The sequence below is a fragment of the Lasiodiplodia theobromae genome, assembly GCF_012971845.1.
Source record: "Lasiodiplodia theobromae strain AM2As chromosome Unknown scaffold_24, whole genome shotgun sequence".
In the NCBI taxonomy this organism is placed as follows: Eukaryota; Fungi; Ascomycota; class Dothideomycetes; order Botryosphaeriales; family Botryosphaeriaceae; genus Lasiodiplodia; species Lasiodiplodia theobromae.
Window position 1 is genome coordinate 63,440 of NW_023336449.1, and position 21,568 is coordinate 85,007.

The window sequence follows — 21,568 nt, forward strand, 5'->3', positions numbered from 1 at the left end:
TACAGCACGTGAATTGCGCCACAGCCGCAATCGACGGCCAATGTGACTTGAATCCGCCAGTGTGCGGAGTCTTGTCGGATCGAACCCTTTCGCGTCAGTCAGGGTCCAGTGGAAGCGGGCTGATTGTCGTTTAGCCACTTGCACGATCATCCAATCCGAATTCTGAAATGCCTTGGTGTGTGTGTGGCTGATTTGACTTTTCCGTGGCAACTGCAAGCGCTGCGCAAAGCGGCAAACAGGCCGGCAATCGCAGGGCAGCGTATGATGGCGGGCAACAAGCAGCTGCAAGGGCGCGATTTAATCTGATTGATTGACTGATTGATTACGGTGGAGATGATGGGGTGATGCAACAAGCGAGGCGGAGTGGGACTACGAATGCTGATAAGATCGGCCATAGCCCGGCTGATGACAGCCGAAAATTCAGCATCGGTGCGAATATCGGCGCAAAACGCTGGGCTTCGGGACGTTTCCTTATGGTTATCAGATTCTGCGGGAGTGCCTGGTGATTCGCTCGTATTCGCGCTTTGGCCGGTGCACGGCGACTGCGGCGGGTTCCCGGGCCTGCGAGACGGGTTGTTGGTTCTCACGATCGACCACAAGCCCTTGGCGGCTCACGCCGGCGCGTCGCCAACTGCGCGCGATGCGGGTGGAGACGGGCGTTCTGGGCAGTCTGGAAGTCGACGTCGGCCCACCCTGTCGGAAACACACGGAGAGTCCATCATGCCAGGCACGCTCCCTAACGCCGACTGTGGTGGCCTGAGGCAGGGGCTGAGATGCCGTCGGGTTCGTATCTGGCCGACATTCTGGGCACTGGAGCTTGTCCGAGGCAGACAGAAAGATGAATGGATGTGGCTAGCGGGCGGCACCGCGGGAGCGGCCAGTTTATGTGTGGACTGGCGCGCTTCTGCGGGAAAGGGCAAAGTCCGATCTTCCGCCTCGTACTTACGACCAACATCGATGTCCGAAACTTGAATGGCGGAAACCGTCTACACCAACTCTCACGTCTCACAAGATAAACATGAGGGGTGATACGATATCTTATCGGCGGATCAGAAGGATCAGATAACTGCTCAACGTGCTTTCCAATCAGTGAGGCCCAAGCGGAAAGTTTATGAGTTTATTTCGTCGTCGTGTCGTGGCTCCTTTTCGCAACACTTCACCACCACCTCCTCCACTTCATCGCCACCATTTGCATTGCTAGCGCCGAGCCCTCGCGATCCATCCTGATTACGCCCAGCCCCTGGACATCATTCCGCCTGGGCCGCCGAGAGCGCTGATCCGTTGGTGGCCGCCATCCTTCCCACAGAATTGCTCATGAGCACGCCATGAATGCGCCTTCTGGGTGGCTTGTCCACCAGGATCGCTTTCTCCAGCCAGGCCAGTTCCAAGGCCGGCCTCGCCCACATTCCAATCCGCCCGTATCCGGCTCAGCACAGCTGCAGACCAACGTAGAGCAAATGCAGTATTGCAGCGGCCCTCCAGCCAACGAAAGAAATCTCTCTACCAAGCCGCACGACAAGCTTTCGGCATCAAGATCTTGGACAAGCTGTTTTTGCGCATGATGAAGTAATAGACATCATAGTAGACGGCTCTTTCCGGAATCTCACACCTTGAAACTTGCTCTTGGTGCCTCGGCACGACATTTCCGCCGCACGGAACTTTGCTTGATCGGATCCGAAAGAAAAGGGCAGGACCTAAAGTTTTATTTAGTGCGAACGGCTAGTGGGCTGACATGAAGAAGGCGTGGGATCACGTCGGCGGGGCCCGTTGAGATCTGGGAGAAGGAAAGCTCACTTCTCGAGAATAAATGGCGGGCAACAAAGCATGATCGACGGTCGTGGGATTTCTCGCCTTGCGTTCCTGCTTTCCATATCTTTCCTACCCGGCGCGAATGCCACGGTTCCATCGAATCCTGCCGATCTTCATGCAGAGTCTACCGTTTCTGTAGAACCGAAGGGCAGTGGACCACAATCCAGAATACTCCGGCAAACCACATGCCATACGAACTAGTTTCATCATTTGCCCTTGAAACATACGAATCGAACCTTCGGTGCCTCCCGCAGCCTCGCCTTTTCCTCCCGCCATCCTCTCGGCCGTGCATCCGTCGACTATGGATCCAATTCTAAGTCGTAGATGTCATTATTGGGACTACCACACCTCGCTTAAGAAACCACCTGCCTCATCGAGTCGTTCGCTCCGTGCTCGCTGACCACCCGTGACAACAAAGCTCTCTATAGGGCTGGTGGTGCGTTTGGCCCGCAGGCACTCTTTACGAATGGTCATTCTCAGATTTTGCTGGCTGCAGGCTATACATTTCGTGACGAAGGAGGCTGATCCAGCCATACACGAGGCACACACTTGAGAGTCGAATCGCTGATCGCCTTTCGCATTCGCATCTTGAGAGCGTTCGAGAAGCATCCCTAGTCAATACCACTATCAGACCATCAGCAACTACTGAATTAGGTAAACTCAACGTTTTGGGCTCGACTTAGGATCCGGTAGCCAACAACACCATCCTCTAATTCCATATGTTGTTCTCGAGGTGCTATACATCTCGTAGAATTCTATCAAATACCCGAGTCTACCTTTCATCTATGAAACTCCCCATCTAGTTGTAATATGCAATTCATTCTTCAGTCTTCTCTAAGCTTCTTCTTTTGCAATGACCATATATTCCAACCTTCCGACATGCCCTCTAAGCACGCTTTCGTCCGGTTTCTTTCCCTCAAACTTTCGCCGCTCAATCCCCATGCTCGACCGGCCCCTCTCCTTTCCACTTATCCTTCCCACCCTCGTCCTCGTCCCTGACCGGCAGATCCCGCCACATCATGACAAAGGCCACGACAAACGGCACGCTCGCAGCCGCGACGATGCACAGGCGAACCTGCGTGACACAGTACGCCTTGACAACCGCATCACGCACGTCGGTGCCGGGCGCCCATTCGAGCTGCTTCTTCAAGCTGCCGTACAGCTCCTCGGCGAGGTCCTTTTTGCCGTCGGGCAAGAAGTCTCTGATCAAACCGGGCATGGAGGCGGTCCAGATAGCGCCAGCGATAGCCGTGCCGACGGAGGCGCCGATGGACGAGAAGAGCAGCAGCACGGCGAGCACGATGGCGAGGTCGGCGTGCGCGACGGCGGCGTTGACGGCCGTCTGGTTGGCGACGATGAGGACCGCCCCAGCGACGGCGTTGGCGAGCTGGCACGCCACCACGTCGGCCGCTGATGTCGCGCGCGCGTCGCGCACGGCAGGGATGAGGGCGAGCGCGCCGACGCTGCGCAGCGGCAGCGCCCACAGCCCCAGCCGCTTGTAGCGGCCCGTCTGGCGGATGACGTAGGCGAAGACGACGCCGAGCAGGCACGACGTCAGCGAGAAGATGTTGGCGATGTAGCCTGCTTCGCGGATGGACAGGTAGCGCGCGACCTGCAGGTACGAGGGGAAGTAGGCGTGGTAGGAGTTGAAGGCGGCGAAGGAGATGAAGCAGAGGAGGCACGAGCCTAGGACCGTGCGGTCGCCGAAGACGACGCGGTATGGAATCAGGTGTACCGGTGCGTATTTCCACTCCCATATCCCGAAGAGACACAGGCTGGTGTAGCCCGCGAGAAATTTGCTCAAGGTAGAAGCTGACAACCAGCCGCTGCCGTCTGAGGCGGACGGTTGTGCGCGTTGGCTAAGCGGCAGGAGGATCAGGGCAAGGCCGATGACGAAGAGGATCGAACCGACGGCTAGGCGAGTGATGTCAGTTGTGTCGTGGGAATATGGAGGATCGTCCCATACCGTCGAACTGGACTGCAAATGTCTTTGCCTGCTGTAGCCATGGCTCCCTTCTCTTCAGTTCATTCGGCTTGAGGATGCCTTTCCTGATGGCGATGTGTTTCGTGTGAAACAGCAAATAGATGATTGGGAACGAGACGAGGGGCGTAGTGATGGCAAAAATGCAATAAGCCAGCCTCCAATTCCAATAATCTTGGAAATATTGTGCCACAGCCGGACCGGCAAAAGTAGTCACAATGTACGGAGTACTCGAGAGGGAGAATGCAAGAGCGCGGTTTCTGAGGCTCGAAGTATCTGCCAGAAAAACCTGGAGCACATAGCCTGCATTATTAGGTGCACGTCCTCCAAGTGTGGGCTGACAACGAACCTATCCCATCAAATCCGATCCAGTAGAAAACCTAAGACCACGTTAGACCATGACTTGGCGCAATTGGTGTAATCTTACCTGAGCCACGGCATATGTAGCTATATTCCTACAAACCGCCATCAAGATAAGCCCTGCCAGGACTAGCTCAGCACGCAGAAGATGATAAGCAATGAGTGGACCCACCAATAGTTGTGCAGGCTACCATGGCCGCATAGCCTTCCCCGCGTCCCCAGATATCAATCAATTTAGCAATTGGAACACGCGCCACTCCTGCAATGAGGCCGGTGCTGACGGAGATGGTGGATACAAGGGCATGTTGGGAAAAGTCACTCGTGACATAGGTAACCAAATTAGAACTGGCTTGTGTCTCCAGCGAACAGCCCAGAATGACCAGAAAGACGGAGAGATAGGCAATCTTCAGCAGACGTGGAGTCCAGATGGAGCGGACAGCTTCAATCTCCCTCACGCCCTGCTGCGGAGGGTCGTCGGGGTGGTTCATGAGCAAAGGAGCGTCTTCGCCGGGTATGTCCGACGTGGAGGCTCGCGAGTCGGCCAATCCTTCAGTTTCTAGGCGGCGATCGCGGGATCGTTGGCGCAGGAACATGATAAGATAAAGACGCACGAGCAGCAATAAAAAAAGATGGTCGCAATGAGAGAGTCAAAGTGTCTGAAGAGGCATACGCGGCTGCTGACGCAGTAAGGTCAAGAACGGTGCGCGCGGGCCTCGGCGTGTGTCAGGCACGGCCGGCAGGGGCAGGCACCGGAATTTTCACGGCGCACAAGCGAACAAAAGCGGATCTGATAACTTTAACAGGCCTCCCCACTTCCTCGTGGGGCTGCCCGCCTGACTCGCTTCTCTTTCTCGCCCCGGCCCACTCAGCGTCCGTTGCCCACGCACCATGCACAATGCATCTCAGCCCAACCGGCTGCCTGCTTCGGCGCGCGCCTGCGCTGGACGGCCAGAGAGTAGCGATGAATAACGCCTTTAGCCGCTCTTCCCGACTCCGTCGGCGACCTCGACTTGGGATTTTGTTTTCTCGCTCGCGTGAGACTGCGTGCGTCCAGACCGAACGCCATGTCTGCCACCCCCGCCCCCGCCAGCACCAACGGCCACGCGGCTGATGAGAAGCCGCACCGCGTCCTTGTCCTCGGTGGGGCCTACGCTGGTGTCACGGCCGTCCTCGGCCTGCTGAACGGCCTCGATGGCAAGCCCATCCGCCCTGTTCAGGGCGAGTCCAACAAGTCCGACCTGCCCAATCCACGCCCCAAGAGGCCCGTCGAGATTACCCTGGTGGACCAGCGTGACGGCTTCTGTACGTTCTTCCCCTCCCTCTTTAGAGAGAAAATGCGCTGAGTCATGGTCTTCCTGCAGTCCACTCTGTGGGAGCTCCGCTCGCCCACGTGGCAAAGGGTTCCGTCGAATCTTCCTGGCTCCGTCACAAGGCCCAGTGGCGCCTGAAGCGGAAGGAGCTGTCGATCCGTCACGGGAGCGTCAAGGCAATCGACCCCGATGCCTTGTCCGCTACTTTCGTCGACTATGATGACGACAATAAAGAAGTCACCCTCGGCTACGACTATCTGATCCTGGCCACTGGCGTGCGGAGAGAATGGCCGATTGTGCCAAAGGCCAATTCTTTCAAAAATTACGTGATTGACGCTCAGAAGCACATTGCTGGCATCGAACTTGCCAAAAGCAGCACTGTGGCGGTCATCGGCGGTGGTTAGTATCTTATCTGATCCTGGTGATCTTCGCGGATCATCACCACTAAGTGCATCGTCTACAGGCGCCGTTGGGATCGAGTTCGCCGGCGAGATCAAGAACTATCATCCCCACAACCGGGTGATCCTCATCCACTCCCGTAGCGAGCTGCTGTCCAATGAGCCTCTTCCGTCCGAGTTCAAGACCCAGGCCGTGACCTTGTTAGAGGAAATGGGCATTGAGGTCATTCTTGGGCAACGTGCCAACGTTACCGCCGAAGATGGCTTCTCTAAGATCACACTCACCGACGGTAGGGTCATCAACGCTGGCTACGTCTTTCCTGCGGCTTCACGCTTCTCACCAAACAGCGAGTGTCTGCCACGTGACGCTGTTGATGAGAACGGCTACGTCAAAGTCACTTCCCAGTAAGGCCCCCCACCAATCGCACCCGGTGGATTCAGGCTGACGATAGTGATCAGCATGCAACTCAAAGATGTTCCGAATTCGGATCGTCACTTTGCTGCCGGCGACATCTGCCTTTGGTCTGGCATCAAGCGCGCCGGACCCGCCATGGTCATGGGCCATGTTGCGGCCGGTAACATTTTCAACGCCATCCTGAAGGAGGAAGACCCCGATATCGAAGTCAAGCCTGAAGTGTTCCCAGAGGTCGCTCCAATGATGGCTTTGGCAATCGGCGAGGCAGCAGTCACCTACCACCCCGACAGGGGCGTCCTTTGGGGCCCGGAAAGGTTGCAGCTCGTTTTCGGTAAAGACCTGGGCTGGGCCAGTAAGTTACTTAGCATAATTGAGGACGTGAACTCTACTGACGCTAGTGGCAGACACGCTGAAATTCCTCGGTCTCTCCGATCCCGAACCCTCTATGGAGGCGAAATGAGCATTGCGAAGCAGCGCATGCTGTTCTTCTATTTAGTTAGAAGCTCCTATCGCCATTCTTGAATATCACATATCCTGATATCTTCTATACCTTTTCAGCGGACTGTGAATCCATCAGTGCATATATTTATAATGTTGAAGCAGCATACATGAATTTCCAACCGACTTGAATTATTGTTTACGTAACCCTCCATAGGAACACTGCGCTAGCGAAATGATCTAGATATGTGCCTTCAATAAAAATAAAATAATAGAAAAAAAGAACGGCGAAGACGTCTCTCAACCCAACAGCTTCTAAGCCTCTTTACCGCCTTGTAATTCTCTCGTCAGAAATTAATCCATTTTATTAACGTGAGTCACATGTGTCGTGACACAGAGACAATATTTGCAATCTCCTTGGCATAATCCTAGAGGGACAAGTCGATAGATCCAAATATCAGTGAATAACAATAGCGTATAGTTTACATCTTCCTGGGCCGCCACTATCTCACGAAGCTGATCTTAGAATCGAGAGTCCTCGCAGCAGCAGCGTCCTCGCACTGTCTATTCAAGAAGCTGCTGTGTCAAAGCCCATAATCCTAGAGACCAAAAGGCTACGCAAATGAAGACATTATAATATAATTAACATTACATAAGTTCAGGTCGACTAAAACTCAGTCTCACAGCACGACACTGGGATGCAAGCCTCTCGCCGCCACCCGCAATCCTTCCGTCTCCCACCGCCGCCCTAGGAATGCGGACGCGGGCGGTTATGGCGATGATGTGGGTGCCAAGTTCGCTTGTAGCTGAACTGTAGCGTGACGAGAAGAGGCAGACTGCTGTCGGTACTGGCGCAAGTTACAGGTTATTGTGCAACTCGGTGGCGAGGCACCACTGGTGGATTTCATGCCCGGGCAATCAGGTAGTCTCATGATTAGCAAAGCAGGGCATTGACTCTTGCCGTGCAGCTGTCAGTACGTAAGAACGAAGTCAGTGGCATCCCGGGCTTCGCTTCAGAGACTCGGGTACAGCATCAAAAGCCGACTGTGCTATCGCCGCTAGAGTCAAGAGCTTGGACCAGGCCATCTGATAACGGACGTAGCGCAGATCGGTGATGGAACATCAGAGTCATCAGGGCAGTTTCACGGATCATGGCATGCATCCGGGTGCGCGGGGTCCGATCATGGTAGTCACGAGTGATGGGCGCCCTGGCGTGAGGATTTTCCTCGTATTCAGAGCGAGTTGGTGGAGTCTGGCGAGTGGCGGCGGTTGAAGGGATAGGTAGCCATCTGTGGAGACGGGTGTGGCAGATGGTGGCGCGCACCGACCATGAACCTTATTCAAAGAAATCCTTTTCATGGTTCCCCACCTTGATTAAAAACAGACGAAGGGCGGAAATTGAATTGGCGGGTTGCGGCGCTAAAACGTGCCGTTGACGATGATCATGCGCGGAATCGGCGCGCTGTGTTGCAAGTTTCTAAATTCCGCGTCGGCCATTTCACTTCGACCGACGCTTTCTTGCCGTTATCCCCGAGCCTATCTGGTCGACGTCCACACAGCAGTCAGAGTGCCTGAATCCTACCTTCTATAAAACGCGAGACTGCTCTTGAGCTGGTTGACGTACATCTATAGCGGCTCCGACATCGCTACCGGTATAGGGGCGGAAAATGCTTATTGGCGCCAATGTGCAGGCGTTGTAGGATGCGTAGTTCGCGCGAGAAGCCGAGGCACCGAGCATGCAGACTCGCTTAGCGAAACTTCTTTTTTCCCCCTTGGGCTCGTGAATGGCAATTTTTGGTAGCACTTGAATTAGCTTGTGGAGTGAGAGATGGTGGGACTGAGTCGGGTAATCAGATAAGATGGGCAGACGATCTAATCAGGACATAGGACCCGCGGCATTTAGCAATGCTAGGATGAACATCAACAAGATCGCCGGACGTGCAGGAGGCGGTGGCACCGCGGCCCAGCGCTTGCCAAGGCCTGCAAGTCAAGGCCAAGACTATACGGTGCCCGCCCAGGCCGGTGCCCGGGAGAGAGTTTCGCGAAAGGTTGCCGATACCCATGCCGTGCGTCAGTGTCCAAAAAGTCAGCAATGGACAGCTGCGGCCGTCATGCTACTGCGCTTGGGGTGAGCTGTTGTACCTACCGTCTTTTTTCTTTCGTCCTTTGCGAACACCATTCTCTTCCCCAGTCGACCTGGTAACCTTAATTTCTCTTTGCATTACTCGCTTCGACGATGGCGCAAGTCGAGCCAACGCCAACAAGCTCGCAGCTAAAGCTGCCGCTGCAGCTTAAGCTCCCGCACCCTTGGCTCACATCTTACACCATCGCAGTCGCCGGCTTCGACGACGGCCTCCAGCAATTCCACATCCAGCCCACCAAGGCCGCGAGCGACAATGGCCGTCCGCTGCCGCAGCCGCTGCACAAGGACGACCTGACGTGGTCAGAGCTCCAGCACGACGACACCAGCGACCTCTCCGACGCCAACAACAGCTCGTGGGCCCGCGCCCGCCGCACGCCTTTCACCACACTGCGCTGGACGGGCCAGCAGCGGCCGACGGTCGTCCAGGTGTGGCTGGCTGCCTACGCGCTGCTGACACTGCACCACAAGCGCGAGAGCATCCGGATTGTGCTGTCCGGCGCCGGCTGGCAGGAACTCGCGCACCAGCTGAGCCGCGTTGGACTGGTCGTGGAGCACCCGCGTGCGGGCGAGTTTCCTCCCCCCACGGCCCAGTACCTCCTCTTCGCCGGCGCCTTCTGGCAGGGCGCAGGCTCGCCCGTCGGCACAAGACCCATCTGGCTGGGCGAGGCAGCGCTGGAGATCGAGGCGCAATTCCCGCCTGTGCCTTTCCAACAGGCGCCGGTGACGGTGTCGTTCGCCGAGGCGCCACGGCACACGCAGCACCTCCTCCGCCCGGCGAAGCCCACGCCGGGGAGTGTGCTGTACAGCCGCTACATCCCCCACCTCGGCGAGCATTTCAGCATGGTGGCGCTGGACTACACGAACCCGGAGCACCTCAACTACTTCCACCTGTGGCAGAACGACCCGCGCGTGGCCAAGGGCTGGAACGAGACGGGCACGCTGGACCAGCACCGCGACTACCTGCGCAAGCTGCACGAGGACCCGCACACGCTGACCATCCTCGCCCGCTTCGACGACGTCTTCTTCGCCTACTACGAGGTCTACTGGGCCAAGGAGGACCACATGGGCGCCCACTACCACGCCGGCGACTTCGACCGCGGCCGCCACTCGCTGGTCGGCGACACGCGCTTCCGCGGCCCGCACCGCGTCAGCGCCTGGTGGAGCGGCATCATGCACTACATGTTCCTCGACGAGCCGCGCACCATGCAGCTCGTCGGCGAGCCCAAGTACGTCAACAGCACCGTGCTGGCCTACGACTTCGCCCACGGCTTCCACGTCATGCGCCTCGTCGACCTGCCCCACAAGCGCAGCGCCTTCGTGGCCTGCAGCCGCGAGAAGTTCTTCCAGCTGTGCCCCTTGACCTGGGACGGCGAGGACGTCGTGCCGCCGAGCTTGGATCGGTTGGCGAAGTTGTGAGAGAAGCGCTTTGAGTAGCTTCCTTTTTCCTTTTAACATTCTGTGTAGATAAACTTTCGTGAATTTTATTTATTTATTTATTTCCTATCGTACAAAGGTCACTATTGATGTGAAAATGAACAAAAGCACTTGTAGCTTGACAACAATAGCAATATATTCATGATCTCGAACAATCCTGTATTCCTGGGTAGAATTTTTACATGGTATATGTGATCCGCGATTCATGAGACGAAAGCATAGGCGAGAGCATGTGAATGCTGTCGGGCCATGTCGGGCTGAGACTGAACCAACAGAGAAGTCCTGATTTCACTGCTTACAGTCTTGATTGTCCAATATAAGGCACTAGATATTGACAGAAGTCTAAATCGCTATTTAAAGATTCCCTTCTTCCGGGGTACAAATTTGCTTTTCCTCCACCCCCGAACGCCAAACAGTTTCATCAAAATAAAAGTCTATGGACAGCAATTCAAAAAGAAAAGCACAAAAGGCTTTTTGGGGACTTCGCTCAAACAACCAACTCACCGCCCTTGGCGGCGACAAGCTCGTCTCCCAGCTTCCTGAGCTCGTACTTCTTGATCTTGCCGCTGCCAGTCATGGGCACGTTGGCATCGACGCCGTCCTCGCCCAGCCAGAAGATGTGCGCGGGCGCCTTGTGGCGGCCCAGCCGCTGGCGCGTCCACTCGCGCACCTCGTCGTCCGACAGCCGCTCCTGGCCGGCCACGCGCTGCAGGAAGGCGCCGACCACCTCGCCGTACTTGGTGTGCCGCAGGCCCACCACGATGGCGCGGTCGATCGACGGGTGAGCCACTAGCCTCTCTTCGATCTCGAGAGGGTAAATGTTCTCGCCGCCTGGAGAAAAGATTGTTAGCCACTTATGCAGGGGACGATGCAAATGGCAAGGGAGATGATTGGGACGCTTACCCCTGATGATAATATCCTTGAATCTGCCGGTGATTGTGCAGTAGCCGTTCTCGTCGAAGACGGCCTCATCGCCGGTATGCAGCCACAGGATACCCTGCTCGTCGCGGATCATGCACTCGTCCGTCTTCTCTGGGTTGTTCCAGTAGCCGCGCTGCAGCTGATAGCCGGCCATGCACAGCTCACCACGCTGGCCAACCGGCAGAATTCGGCCGTCACGGTCCACAATCTTCGAGTGGGCGTGAGGCAGAACCGTGCCGACAGTGGTCAACCGGCGGTCCACCGTGTCGTACGTGTGCGCGTTGAAGCAAGTAGGCGAGGCTTCAGTGAGGCCTGATAGGGGTGAGGTTACACAATCAGCCAACTGGTCGCTTACGGGGCCACGTAATCGTGCACCGGGTGGCATAAGAGTGGGGATGTGGGAGAAGGCCGGGGTACGAATGATAGATAAAGGCACATTTCGCCCCCCTTCCTTCGTGCTTGCGTCTCATGCAACTTACCGTAGCTACTCGTGTATTCGGTCATTCCCAGCTCAACCAAGATGCCTTCCATGAGGTGACGGGGCACCGGCGCGCCCGCGATGATGCCAGTCCTCAGCTTGGTGCAGTCAAATCCCGCCGGACGCGGAAGTGAAAGAATCGAGTCGAACATGGCAGGAACACCATGCAGAGCGGTGCACTGTTCGTCAGAAATGGCACGCAGTGTCGCCTCTGCATCGAAAACTTCTCCCGGAAGGACGATCTTGCTACCGTGCGTCACGCACGCCATAAGTCCAAGTACCAGCCCGAAGCAGTGGAAGAGCGGCGGCGGGCACGCAAGCACATCCTCGGAAGTGAATGCCATGCGGTCTCCAATGAACCTCGAGTTATTCACAATGTTGCTGTTCATCCAATCTCGTAAGTTTTTGTTTTTCTTTCCCTCTGCATCAAAATCCACCGGATTTTTTTTAAAACTTACTGGTGAGTGAGCATTGCCGCCTTGGGGTTTCCGGTAGAGCCGCTGGTGAATTGCAAGTTGCACACATCGTGGGTATTAAGACCAGTGCTGACGCGGTACAGGTAGTAGGGCGAAATAACGTCGCCGAGGTTGATCATCTTGTCGTAACTGGTAAACTCAGGGATCTGCTCGCGCAGAGCGACAACATGCGCTAAAGACGGCAGGGTCTTCAGGCGCGAATCCGCTGATCTTAATTGCTCGACGAGGTTGCCATTGTCGTAACGTCCAATCCTCGACTGGATAAACAGAAGCTTGCACTCTGCGATTGGGTCAGCGACGTCGGGATCCGCAAGCACGCCATCAGGCCGACAGCGGATGCGCAACACCAAAACCAACTTACCGGTATGGTTCAGGGCGTAAGTAGCTTCGGTGGCCGTGTAAGTGTTGTTCAGCACAACCAAGATGGCGCCAACCCTTGCTGCGGCAAAGAAAACGGCGACGTATTCCTCGCAGTTGCCAGCCATGATGGCAATCCGGTCTCCGGGCTTGATGCCCATGGCGAGCAGGCCGCGGGCCAGGCGGGTGCTCTGCTCCTTCAGCTCGGCATACGTCCAGCGGGTGCCGGTCCAGGACACGACGAGAGCTTCTCTGTCGCCATACTTGTCGGCCTGGAAGTCGAGAAGCTCGCCAATGGTGAAGTTAAGCAGAGGAGGGTCGACGGGGCCGTGGACCAGAGAGAGCTGCAGACCCTGGGGGCGCGAGGCGGGGTCGAGAATGTGGAGGGTCTGGTTCAGACGCTGGAGGGCGGGGCTGGGCGAGGCCATGGTTGGAAGCTGATTCTCTCAGGACAAACTCGCAGCTATTGCCAGAGAAAAAGGTACCAGCCGCGATTGATAAGATCTCGGACGGAGCGCTGGGACGCGTGGGCGAGACCTCGGGCTTGCAATGCCGGCGCCCTTTTTTCTGCCGCGCAGGGAATTGCCTCCAAATGCCGGGCTCGAGATCGTCATGGCCCGCAACCGGAGAGGGCATGTCGCACGGGGCAGCACACACGCGGTGGCTGCCGATCGCGCACTGTCTCTGGGGCTGCTGAATTTTTCCAGGTTCCATCAGATAAAACGCCCAGACGGGTGTCGTAACATCGGGCGCAGGCCTGAGCAGGTGGCTGCGCTAGAAGCAGTAAGTGTTAGAGAGCAAGGCCCAGCCGGCCGGCGTGCGTTGCCGGTAGCTGCCGCTATCAGATCCGCTTTTAGTTTCGTATCCCGGACTTTGCCGCTATCTGATTCTCTAGCCGGGGGCGCGCTGCACCTGCCGGGGCTGCCAGTCCCCTGTCACGCCGCGCCTGCCCCGCCCTGGCCGCCCCCGGTCGCGCTTGCCTGCCCCCGGTCCCGCCCTGCCACACCACGCACCAGACAATTTCGGCTTTGCGTGGGGACGTCACCTCCTCCAATCCTTCGTTCACCGTGCTTCCACACGCGCCCAGCCGGCTTCGAGGGACCATCTGACCGGGCTAGCGCTGCTTCCGGAGACGCCTCGGCCCAGCAACTCCCGCGTGCAAGCACCATGACCGCAGTGTGCATGGACGGCGGGTCTTTACCCAACACCCACCATGGACGCGGTGCCATACTGGGGCGGCCACCAAGCCCCCGGGCTTCCACAGCTCCATTCCGTCCGTTATAGCGCGACATCGGCCCACGGAGATGCGACCAAGCTGCGGCAAGACGGAGGCTCGTGTTTGGCGCACGCAACCGTGCCGAGCTTCTCCAGATTTTTTTTTATTTGCACGCAATGATGTGATTATATCCCGCCTTCTGTGTGACCAAGCTCCCAAGGTCTTATTAGATTCCACTCCGTCGGCCTTCACTTAGAGTGCTGCTTCCCGCAAGCTAGTCTGTAGCTTCTGCAGCAATTGGATTTGCACCCATGTCGTTCTCCACGAGCTTTCCCGCCCTCGATACGCTGTATCGCCAGCCCTTATCGGCCGGGCAAGCCGGGATCAGCAACGGCCTGGGAGGCACGACGGAGCTGCACCATGACAACAAGCCTGCAGATTTTGCTTGGAACAAAGCAACCCTTCCCTGCGGCTCTGCTGAGCTAACTGCAGATGTTGTTCTCGAGGCCGGTGCACGACTCATAGCAGCCTTCACCGGCGAGGATGACGTAGCCTTCCACTATTCTCTGCCTCCCGCCGTCTCCAGTTCCGTCGAGCAAGCACCGGAGAAATTCGGTATTGCCACGGCCGCCGTCGAATACGAAGCTGCTCAGCGCTCCAGATCATGCGCTGTCACCACATACCCGGGATTCCAGCATGCCCACGGTCATGTCCAGACCGACTTCTCTGTCGATGTCCTTGAAAACGGACAAACAGCGAGCTTCTCCACCAAGGTGCGTCCCGCGTTACAAAGACACATAGCCAAGCTGACAGTAGCTGCAGCCATTCGTTTTGCGGGTGGAGCTCGGATCCAGGATCCAGCTTAGCATTCATTACTACAGGCATCTGATGCCCTCTACCATTGGCCACTCTCTGCTCAACTTTGTCATTGAGTACTTGACGTCGAGATCCTATGCCAGACCACCAAAGGATGTGCAACCATCTCTCTTGTCAAGACTCAACTATCCCTCTCTTTCCCAGCCGCCGCGTCTCCATGAAGACCAAAACAATGGCCATTTTAGCATGGGACCAGCTCTGCTCCATTCCGCCTTCCGACGGAGAGCAAAGGACTACCCTGACCGGCCAGCCTTGGACTTCCTGAAGTCTCTTCCCTCCGGACCCTCGCCCGCGGTTCATGATGTCTTTACATATTCTGAGCTGGACAGGCTCACCGACGCGCTGGCCGTTCACATAAAATCCAACATTCCTGCGGGCAACAGACAATCTGTTGTCCCAGCTATTATCTCCTCGTCGGCTGAACTCTATGTCTGCTGGCTTGCAACTATTAAGTCCGGCTGCGCCTTCTGCCCCGTTTCTCCAGAAGCTCCTGTGGACCAACTCCTTTACGTCTTCCAAGATGTTGAAGCATCACTCCTTCTCGGTCGCGGCCCCAGGGAAGAAGCATTATCTGGAGCCCTCCCCGAGGCCTTCACATGGATTGACGCTTCTACTTTCATCGATGAGTGGCGCTCCAATGGCAAACCACCGGCCGATGCTGCGCTCCTCCCTCCAGTTGACGAGAATGACCTTGCCTATGTTATGTACACCAGTGGTTCCACGGGACGGCCAAAGGGAGTCAAAATCACTCACCACGCTGCAGTATGCTCGATCGCGTCTCACTCTCTTTACCTCTCTGCCCGCTCCACCTCCATCCCTGCCCGGTGGTTCCAATTCGCCGCTCCCACCTTCGATCCCTCTGTTATGGAGATTTTTGTCACATTTTCCACTGGCAACACCCTCTGTTCTGCCGAGCGTCAAACAAGTTTGTCTGATCCTGAGGCCACTATAACCGAGCTCGGTGCCACCGTAATGATGGCAACCCCCAGCATGGCAGCAATTCTGAACCCGCAGAAAGTGCCAACTTTGAAAGACCTCTGGGTCATGGGCGAAGCCGTCAACCGCAGGGTTATTGACAACTTCTCTGCCGACTCCCCGGCCCGTATTGAACGTCACGGCTCTAGCAACGCCATCTCACCTGAAGGCCTGCTCAATGCCTACGGTCCGACAGAAGGCTCTATTAACTGTACCCTGGTTTCGAATTTCTCCGTCAATGATAGAGGCTCGATTATTGGCAAGCCGCTCCCCACCTGTGCCATGTTCATCATCGATGCTGCGGAGAAGGATGCTGTCGTCATGCCCCTGGGCTTCCCTGGTGAGCTGGTTATCGGTGGCCCGCAGGTGTCTGCAGGATATTTGAACCGGCCTGAGGAGACTGCGAAGGCTTTCCTCGAGAGCGAGCAGTACGGCAGACTGTACCGCACTGGCGATCGCGCCAGGGTGGTTGAAGACAGAGATGGCAGCCTCACCATCGAGTACCTTGGTCGTCTCACTACCGACCAGGTAAAGCTGAGTGGAAGGCGTGTCGAGCTGGGCGACATTGAAGCCGTTGTCGAAAAAGTGGATGGTGTGAAGGAAGCTGTAGTCGTGGCACACAAACCAGTCGGCGGCGGCCACGGCAGTGAACAGGTGGTTGCATGCATCTTGCCCCATGCCGACACTGACCAAGAGCTTCTCATCAGATCTTGTCAACTTGCAGCCGATAAGTGGCTCCAACCCCATATGCGGCCATCCAAGTACTTCTTCCTGGAAGAGGTCCCCCGCTCTCGTTCTGGCAAGATCGACCGTCGTGCGCTGGGCAAGCTGGTTGAAGAGCGCTGGTCTACTGCTGCTGCACCTGTGCCTGCCGATGGGCCTATCAGCGAAGACATCATTTTGGATGAAGGCATCAAACAACTCGTTTTCACAGGTGTCGCAGATGTTACAGATATCTCGGTCGATGACATTGTCCCATCTGCGGAACTGCTCTCTTACGGATTTGACAGTCTTAGGGCAATGCGATTTCTGCAGAAAGCACGCGAGCTGGGACTGAAGCGGTTGACTGTCGGCGAAGTTGTAACCTGCCGTACTTTCCAAGATTTGGTCTTGAAGTACATGGAAACGTCGGAGCCGAAGCAAAATGTCAGCACTTCTGATTCTTCTGCTGATGCCTGGAGTGCGATTTCTGCCGCATTCCAGAATAATCACAAAGAAGAATGCGCTAAGTCACTCGATGTCCCGGTCGAAGCGTTGGAAAAGATTCTTCCCACCACTTCAACCCAATCTGGTATGCTTGCGAGTTTCTTGCGCAGTTTGATCGACCCCACCGGTCAGGACACCAAGCATTACATCAATCATTCGGTGTACGAGGTTGCTCGTGATCATGACTTGAGCGCCGTTCGGGACGCTTGGTTGGGAGCTCTGCGCAACGGAGATGCGTTTAGAACTGCCTTCGTCTCGGTGGATGATGATCTGGCCCCCTTCGCTCAATGTGTCTTTAAGGAATCATGCCCTCGGGGCCAGGTTGAGGCTCAGTCGTACCATGGCGAATCTGACGAAGACTTCCCCGAGCTCATTTCCAAGGCGCTAGAGGAGGCCGAATCCTCTATCGTTTTGGATTGGCCGCCATTGAGCCTCGCCATTGTCCAGTCGCCCAACCGAGCTGCGGTAGTTCTGAGTTTGTTCCATGCAATTTTCGATGGTGGATCTCTGCAGCTACTGGTTCAGGACGTGGAAGACCGGTTCTTCAGCCGCCAGGCTGCCAACAGAACGCACATTGATGTGGCCGTCGAGCGCCACTTCCGTGCGGATCGCGAAGGCGCAAAGAAGTATTGGCTGGAGCAGCTGGAAGACTGTGCACCGACAACATTCCCTGCTCTTACCCGGCTGCAGCCCGAGCATCTGACTAAGGGCCCTCGTGTGTCCACCGTTCTGTCCAGGATCACTTTGAATGATTTACAGAGCGCTTCGAAGGCATCTCAAATCTCAACTCTGGCAGTTCTACAGGCAGCCTGGTCGATTGTCCTGTTTGGCTATACTGGCTCAAAGGCCGATGTTGTCTTCGGCAGCGTCGTGTCAGATAGGTACAGCCAGGAGACGGCCGATTGCCTTGGTCCAACATTTGTCACTGTTCCCATTCGCGTGTCGGCGCACTCTGACATGACTGTCAAGGATGTCGCGAAACGCCTCACCCTGCAGAATACGGAGGCCATGCAGCACCTTCATACGCCGCTTAGTTCTCTAGTTACCTCGGAGGGTCGTCTGCATTACGACACATTGATTGCGTTCCAGAGCTTCCCTGGTGGTGCTGCCGGAAGCGATCTGTGGAAGTCCATTGAATACCCGCCAATGGGCAATGACTTTGCCGTCATGCTTGAGATCTGGCCAACCGAGACAGGGCAGCTTTTGCTAAAGGCAACTTATGAGCAGAAGCACCTTGACGATGTTGCCGCCCACACTATGCTCACACAACTCGAAGACTCCATCGCTTTCATCCTGGAAGGTCCTAGCAAACCCTTCCTCGATGGCCGCTTCGCTAGCAGGCCAGAGCTTCTTTCCACGTTCCCTGAAACCACGCAGGCAGATACTACCGGAGAGGCTCTGCTGCTTCATGGTCCGTTCGAGAAGCTCGCTACTGAGGTTCCGGATAGGCTGGCGCTTGATTTCTTCTACGGCTTTGACTCAGAGGCGAAGCGAGTCCAGTGGACCTTTTCTGAGCTCAATGAACGGGCAGATGCTCTGGCACGCTTCCTGGTTGCTAAGCTGGGCTCTCTTGCAGACCGTGTTATCCCGATTTGTATGGAGAAGTGCCCGGAGCTGTACGTGGCCATCCTGGGAATTCTGAAAGCGGGTGCTGCGTGGTGTCCCATCCATCCCGAATTCCCACCGAAGCGACAGCACGACCTCATCGCCAGAGCTGATGCCTCTCTTGTTCTTGTGGCTCATGCTACGGCTAACATTGACTCTGCGGCCATTTCAGAAGATGTAGAGACCTTGGACATCACTGCTCCTCTGCCGGATAGTGAGAAGAATGCGGCAGTCGTCCTTCCCACCCCTGAGCCTCAGAATCTGGCATACCTGATCTTTACGAGTGGTACGACCGGTCCCCCCAAGGGAGTTCCGATCGGTCACAAAGCCGCTGCCTCGGCGATGCGTGCTCTTTGCGATGTCATTCCCTCCGACACCAAGACTGGCGCTGTTCGCGGTCTGCAGTTCTCCCAGTACACATTCGATGTATTCGTCGAGGATCTCTTCGAGATCTGGAGGATGGGTGGAACAGTTGTGTCGGCGCCTAAGGAGCTCATGCTTGGCTCTTTTGCCCAGCTTGCCAACTATTCTAAGGCCACTCATGCGCACCTGACTCCAGCCTTTGCCAGCGCCATTGCTCGCAAAGATCTTGAGACCTTGGAGGTGATCACCATGATTGGTGAGAAGCTCAATCAGCCTGTTGCAAATGACTGGGGCCATAACATGCGCGCCTACAATACCTACGGTCCTGCAGAAGCGGCCGTTGTTTCGACTGTCGAGCAATTTGGCCCCGGCGATTACAGCCATGTCAAGAGCTCCAACGTTGGTGTTCCACTTGCATCTGTCGGAGCTTACGTCATTCAAGAAGGTCGTGCCGTCATGCGCAACGCCATTGGTGAGCTTGCGCTGTCCGGCGATCAGCTCTCCTACGGTTACTGGAAGGACGCCGACAAGTCCAGCGAAAAGTTCATCTGGTGCGAGAGTCTACAGCGCACCGTTTATCTCACTGGCGACCTGGTCAGACAGTTGGGTGATGGCTCCATCGATTTTGTCGGCAGAGACGATGACCTGGTGAAGATTGCGGGTCAGCGTGTTGAGCTGAGCGAGATCGCTTACTTCCTTCGCGCTAGCCATCCTGCTGTTCAGCAGACCGAAGTCTTGTACCTGGAGTCGCAGAAGAGGTCCGGCAAATTGGTCGTCGCCTTCCTGGCTGTTCCAGGCTTCGGTGGTAGTGAGGCTGAAGATACGGCCATCGTTAACGTGGCAGAGGACAATGCGCGCAGGCTGCTGCCGGCCCACATGATTCCAGACTTTTTCATTGTCCTGCCGACTATCCCGCGTACGCCTTCTGCAAAGGTCGACCGTCACGCCCTTAAGCGTATCTTCCACGACCATGAGGAGATCCATGTCAAGGAAGACGTTGAAGATGTCGAGGATGTGGAGTGGCGGAAGGCCAACCCTACCTTGGTCGATGTGTTGGCTCAAGTCACCGGAGTTCCCAAAGAAGCCATTAAGCCAAGCAGCACACTGGCTGCTTTGGGTATTGACTCCATTGGCGCTATCAGACTTGCCGCCAAGATGAATGCCGCGCAGGCCTCTTTGTCCGTTCTGGATGTCTTGCGCTGCAAGACGATTTCCGACATTGGCTCCTTCACCGGCCAGAAACAGGCTCGCCTGGCTTTGATGCAGAAGATGAAGGACTTCAATGACGCTTGGGCTGCTCCTGTTGCTACTTACCTGGGTCACGATGGTTTCCAGGTCGCTCCAGCAAGCGTGCTTCAGGAGAGCTTGCTCGGTGAATCCATGCAAAACCCACAATCGTATTGGAGTAACCACTTTTTCAACCTTGATTCGGGTGTCGACCTGAACCGTCTCAAGGAAGCCTGGCTCCAGATTGCTCGGGAGACCGAGTCTTTGCGCGCTGGCTTTGTTCCCAGGGCCGCCATACCAAAACCTGAGTCCGTCCCCGCTACGAATTCTATATTCTTACAGGTCGTCTTTGAAGACGCACACATCGACTGGAGCGTTCAGACTGTTGAGAAGGACAGGTTGGTGGAGACTGCTAAGGAGATCTCTGTCCAAACCGCTCAGCGCCACCAAGGATCGGTCTTCAGGAACCCGCCATGGGCTGTGAACATTCTAGAGCATGCTGAAGGGAGGACCATGGTCATGAGCATCCACCATTCCCTCCACGACGGTCCCTCTTTGGACTTCATCATTGACGAGCTTGGTGCTAAATACAACGCCGAGACTACGAAACCTCGCTGCCAACTTCTCGAGGCTCTCGCTATCGCGAGCACGGATGCTGAGCCACAGGCCACAGAGGCTTTCTGGGAGAAGGAGCTCCAGGGCGTTAGCAGCGAAATATCCGAGGGTTCTGGGCCCAAGCCAAGCAATGATGTCAACCCTGCCGTGATGCGCACGACAGACCACGTATCCTCACTATCAAGGAAGGAGCTGCAGGAGGCAACTCGCCGTCTTGGCGCAAGCTCCATTGCAGCTGTAATTCGCGCTGCTTGGGGTTTCAGCTTGGCCGAATTCCTTGAATCTCAGGATATGGTCTTCGCGGAAGTTCTCTCGGATCGCATCATGGATTCCAGGTTGGAAACGGCTATTGCGCCTCTTATCTCTGTGGTCCCTGTTCCTTTCCGCGCCCGAGGCACTGGGAAGGAGCTCATCGCTGAGCAGAACAGAATCTCACGCGATACTTGGGACCATCGCCACGTCAGGCCCGGTACTGTCAGGAAGATCCTCCAGCGCCCTGTGGACCAGCCCCTCTACCCTGCCGTTTTCGTTTTCCATCCTGAGGGTGAGGCTTCCGATACTCCCGCACAGTACCCTTGGACTAAGGCCGATGACCTCGTCCTGAATGTCGAGCATGCCATGGCTTTCAACGTGTGGCAGGTCGGTGATCAGCTTACGCTGTCCTTCTCCGCAACCAACAATATCATGAGCGAGCAGCACCAAGCTCTTTTCATCCGCCAGATCGATGCGTTGCTTTCCTCCATGGTCAACCACCCAGATGTCGAGGTCGCAGACCTTACCGACTTCTTCCCGGATGACTTGAAGTCTATCACAAAGCCTCGCATGAACACTATGTGCCCTACAAATCGCGATCCCACCTGGTGGGTTGACCACTTCGCAAAGGAGCATCCTGACTGGGTGGCTGTCGAGATTGCTACACAGATCTGGCCAGAGGCGAAGACGGTGTCATGGACTTACAAGGAGCT

At 56.2% G+C, this 21,568-nt stretch overlaps 4 protein-coding genes across 4 annotated transcripts; 2 read left to right on the forward strand and 2 right to left on the reverse strand.

The window, feature by feature from the left end:
• Positions 1–2,740: 2,740 nt before the first annotated feature.
• LTHEOB_7765 (Siderophore iron transporter mirb protein) lies at positions 2,741–4,638 on the reverse strand (the record flags this gene model as incomplete). The annotated part of the gene is made up of 5 exons (XM_035517167.1): positions 2,741–3,723; positions 3,776–4,093; positions 4,140–4,170; positions 4,218–4,270; positions 4,323–4,638. The coding sequence occupies 5 exons, from the start codon at positions 4,636–4,638 to the stop codon at positions 2,741–2,743; spliced, it is 1,701 nt and encodes a 566-aa protein (XP_035370784.1).
• A 576-nt stretch (positions 4,639–5,214) lies between these two features.
• LTHEOB_7766 (FAD binding domain containing protein) lies at positions 5,215–6,733 on the forward strand (the record flags this gene model as incomplete). The annotated part of the gene is made up of 5 exons (XM_035517168.1): positions 5,215–5,452; positions 5,512–5,859; positions 5,924–6,263; positions 6,318–6,625; positions 6,678–6,733. 5 exons carry the CDS (start codon positions 5,215–5,217, stop codon positions 6,731–6,733), a joined length of 1,290 nt encoding a protein of 429 aa, XP_035370785.1.
• A 2,214-nt stretch (positions 6,734–8,947) lies between these two features.
• Positions 8,948–10,270, forward strand: LTHEOB_7767 (Siderophore biosynthesis acetylase; the record flags this gene model as incomplete). The annotated part of the gene is made up of 1 exon (XM_035517169.1): positions 8,948–10,270. The coding sequence occupies one exon, from the start codon at positions 8,948–8,950 to the stop codon at positions 10,268–10,270; it is 1,323 nt and encodes a 440-aa protein (XP_035370786.1).
• A 505-nt stretch (positions 10,271–10,775) lies between these two features.
• On the reverse strand, positions 10,776–12,948 carry LTHEOB_7768 (Long-chain-fatty-acid- ligase; the record flags this gene model as incomplete). The annotated part of the gene is made up of 5 exons (XM_035517170.1): positions 10,776–11,119; positions 11,192–11,521; positions 11,689–12,068; positions 12,146–12,443; positions 12,525–12,948. 5 exons carry the CDS (start codon positions 12,946–12,948, stop codon positions 10,776–10,778), a joined length of 1,776 nt encoding a protein of 591 aa, XP_035370787.1.
• Between the last annotated feature and the right edge of the window lie 8,620 nt (positions 12,949–21,568).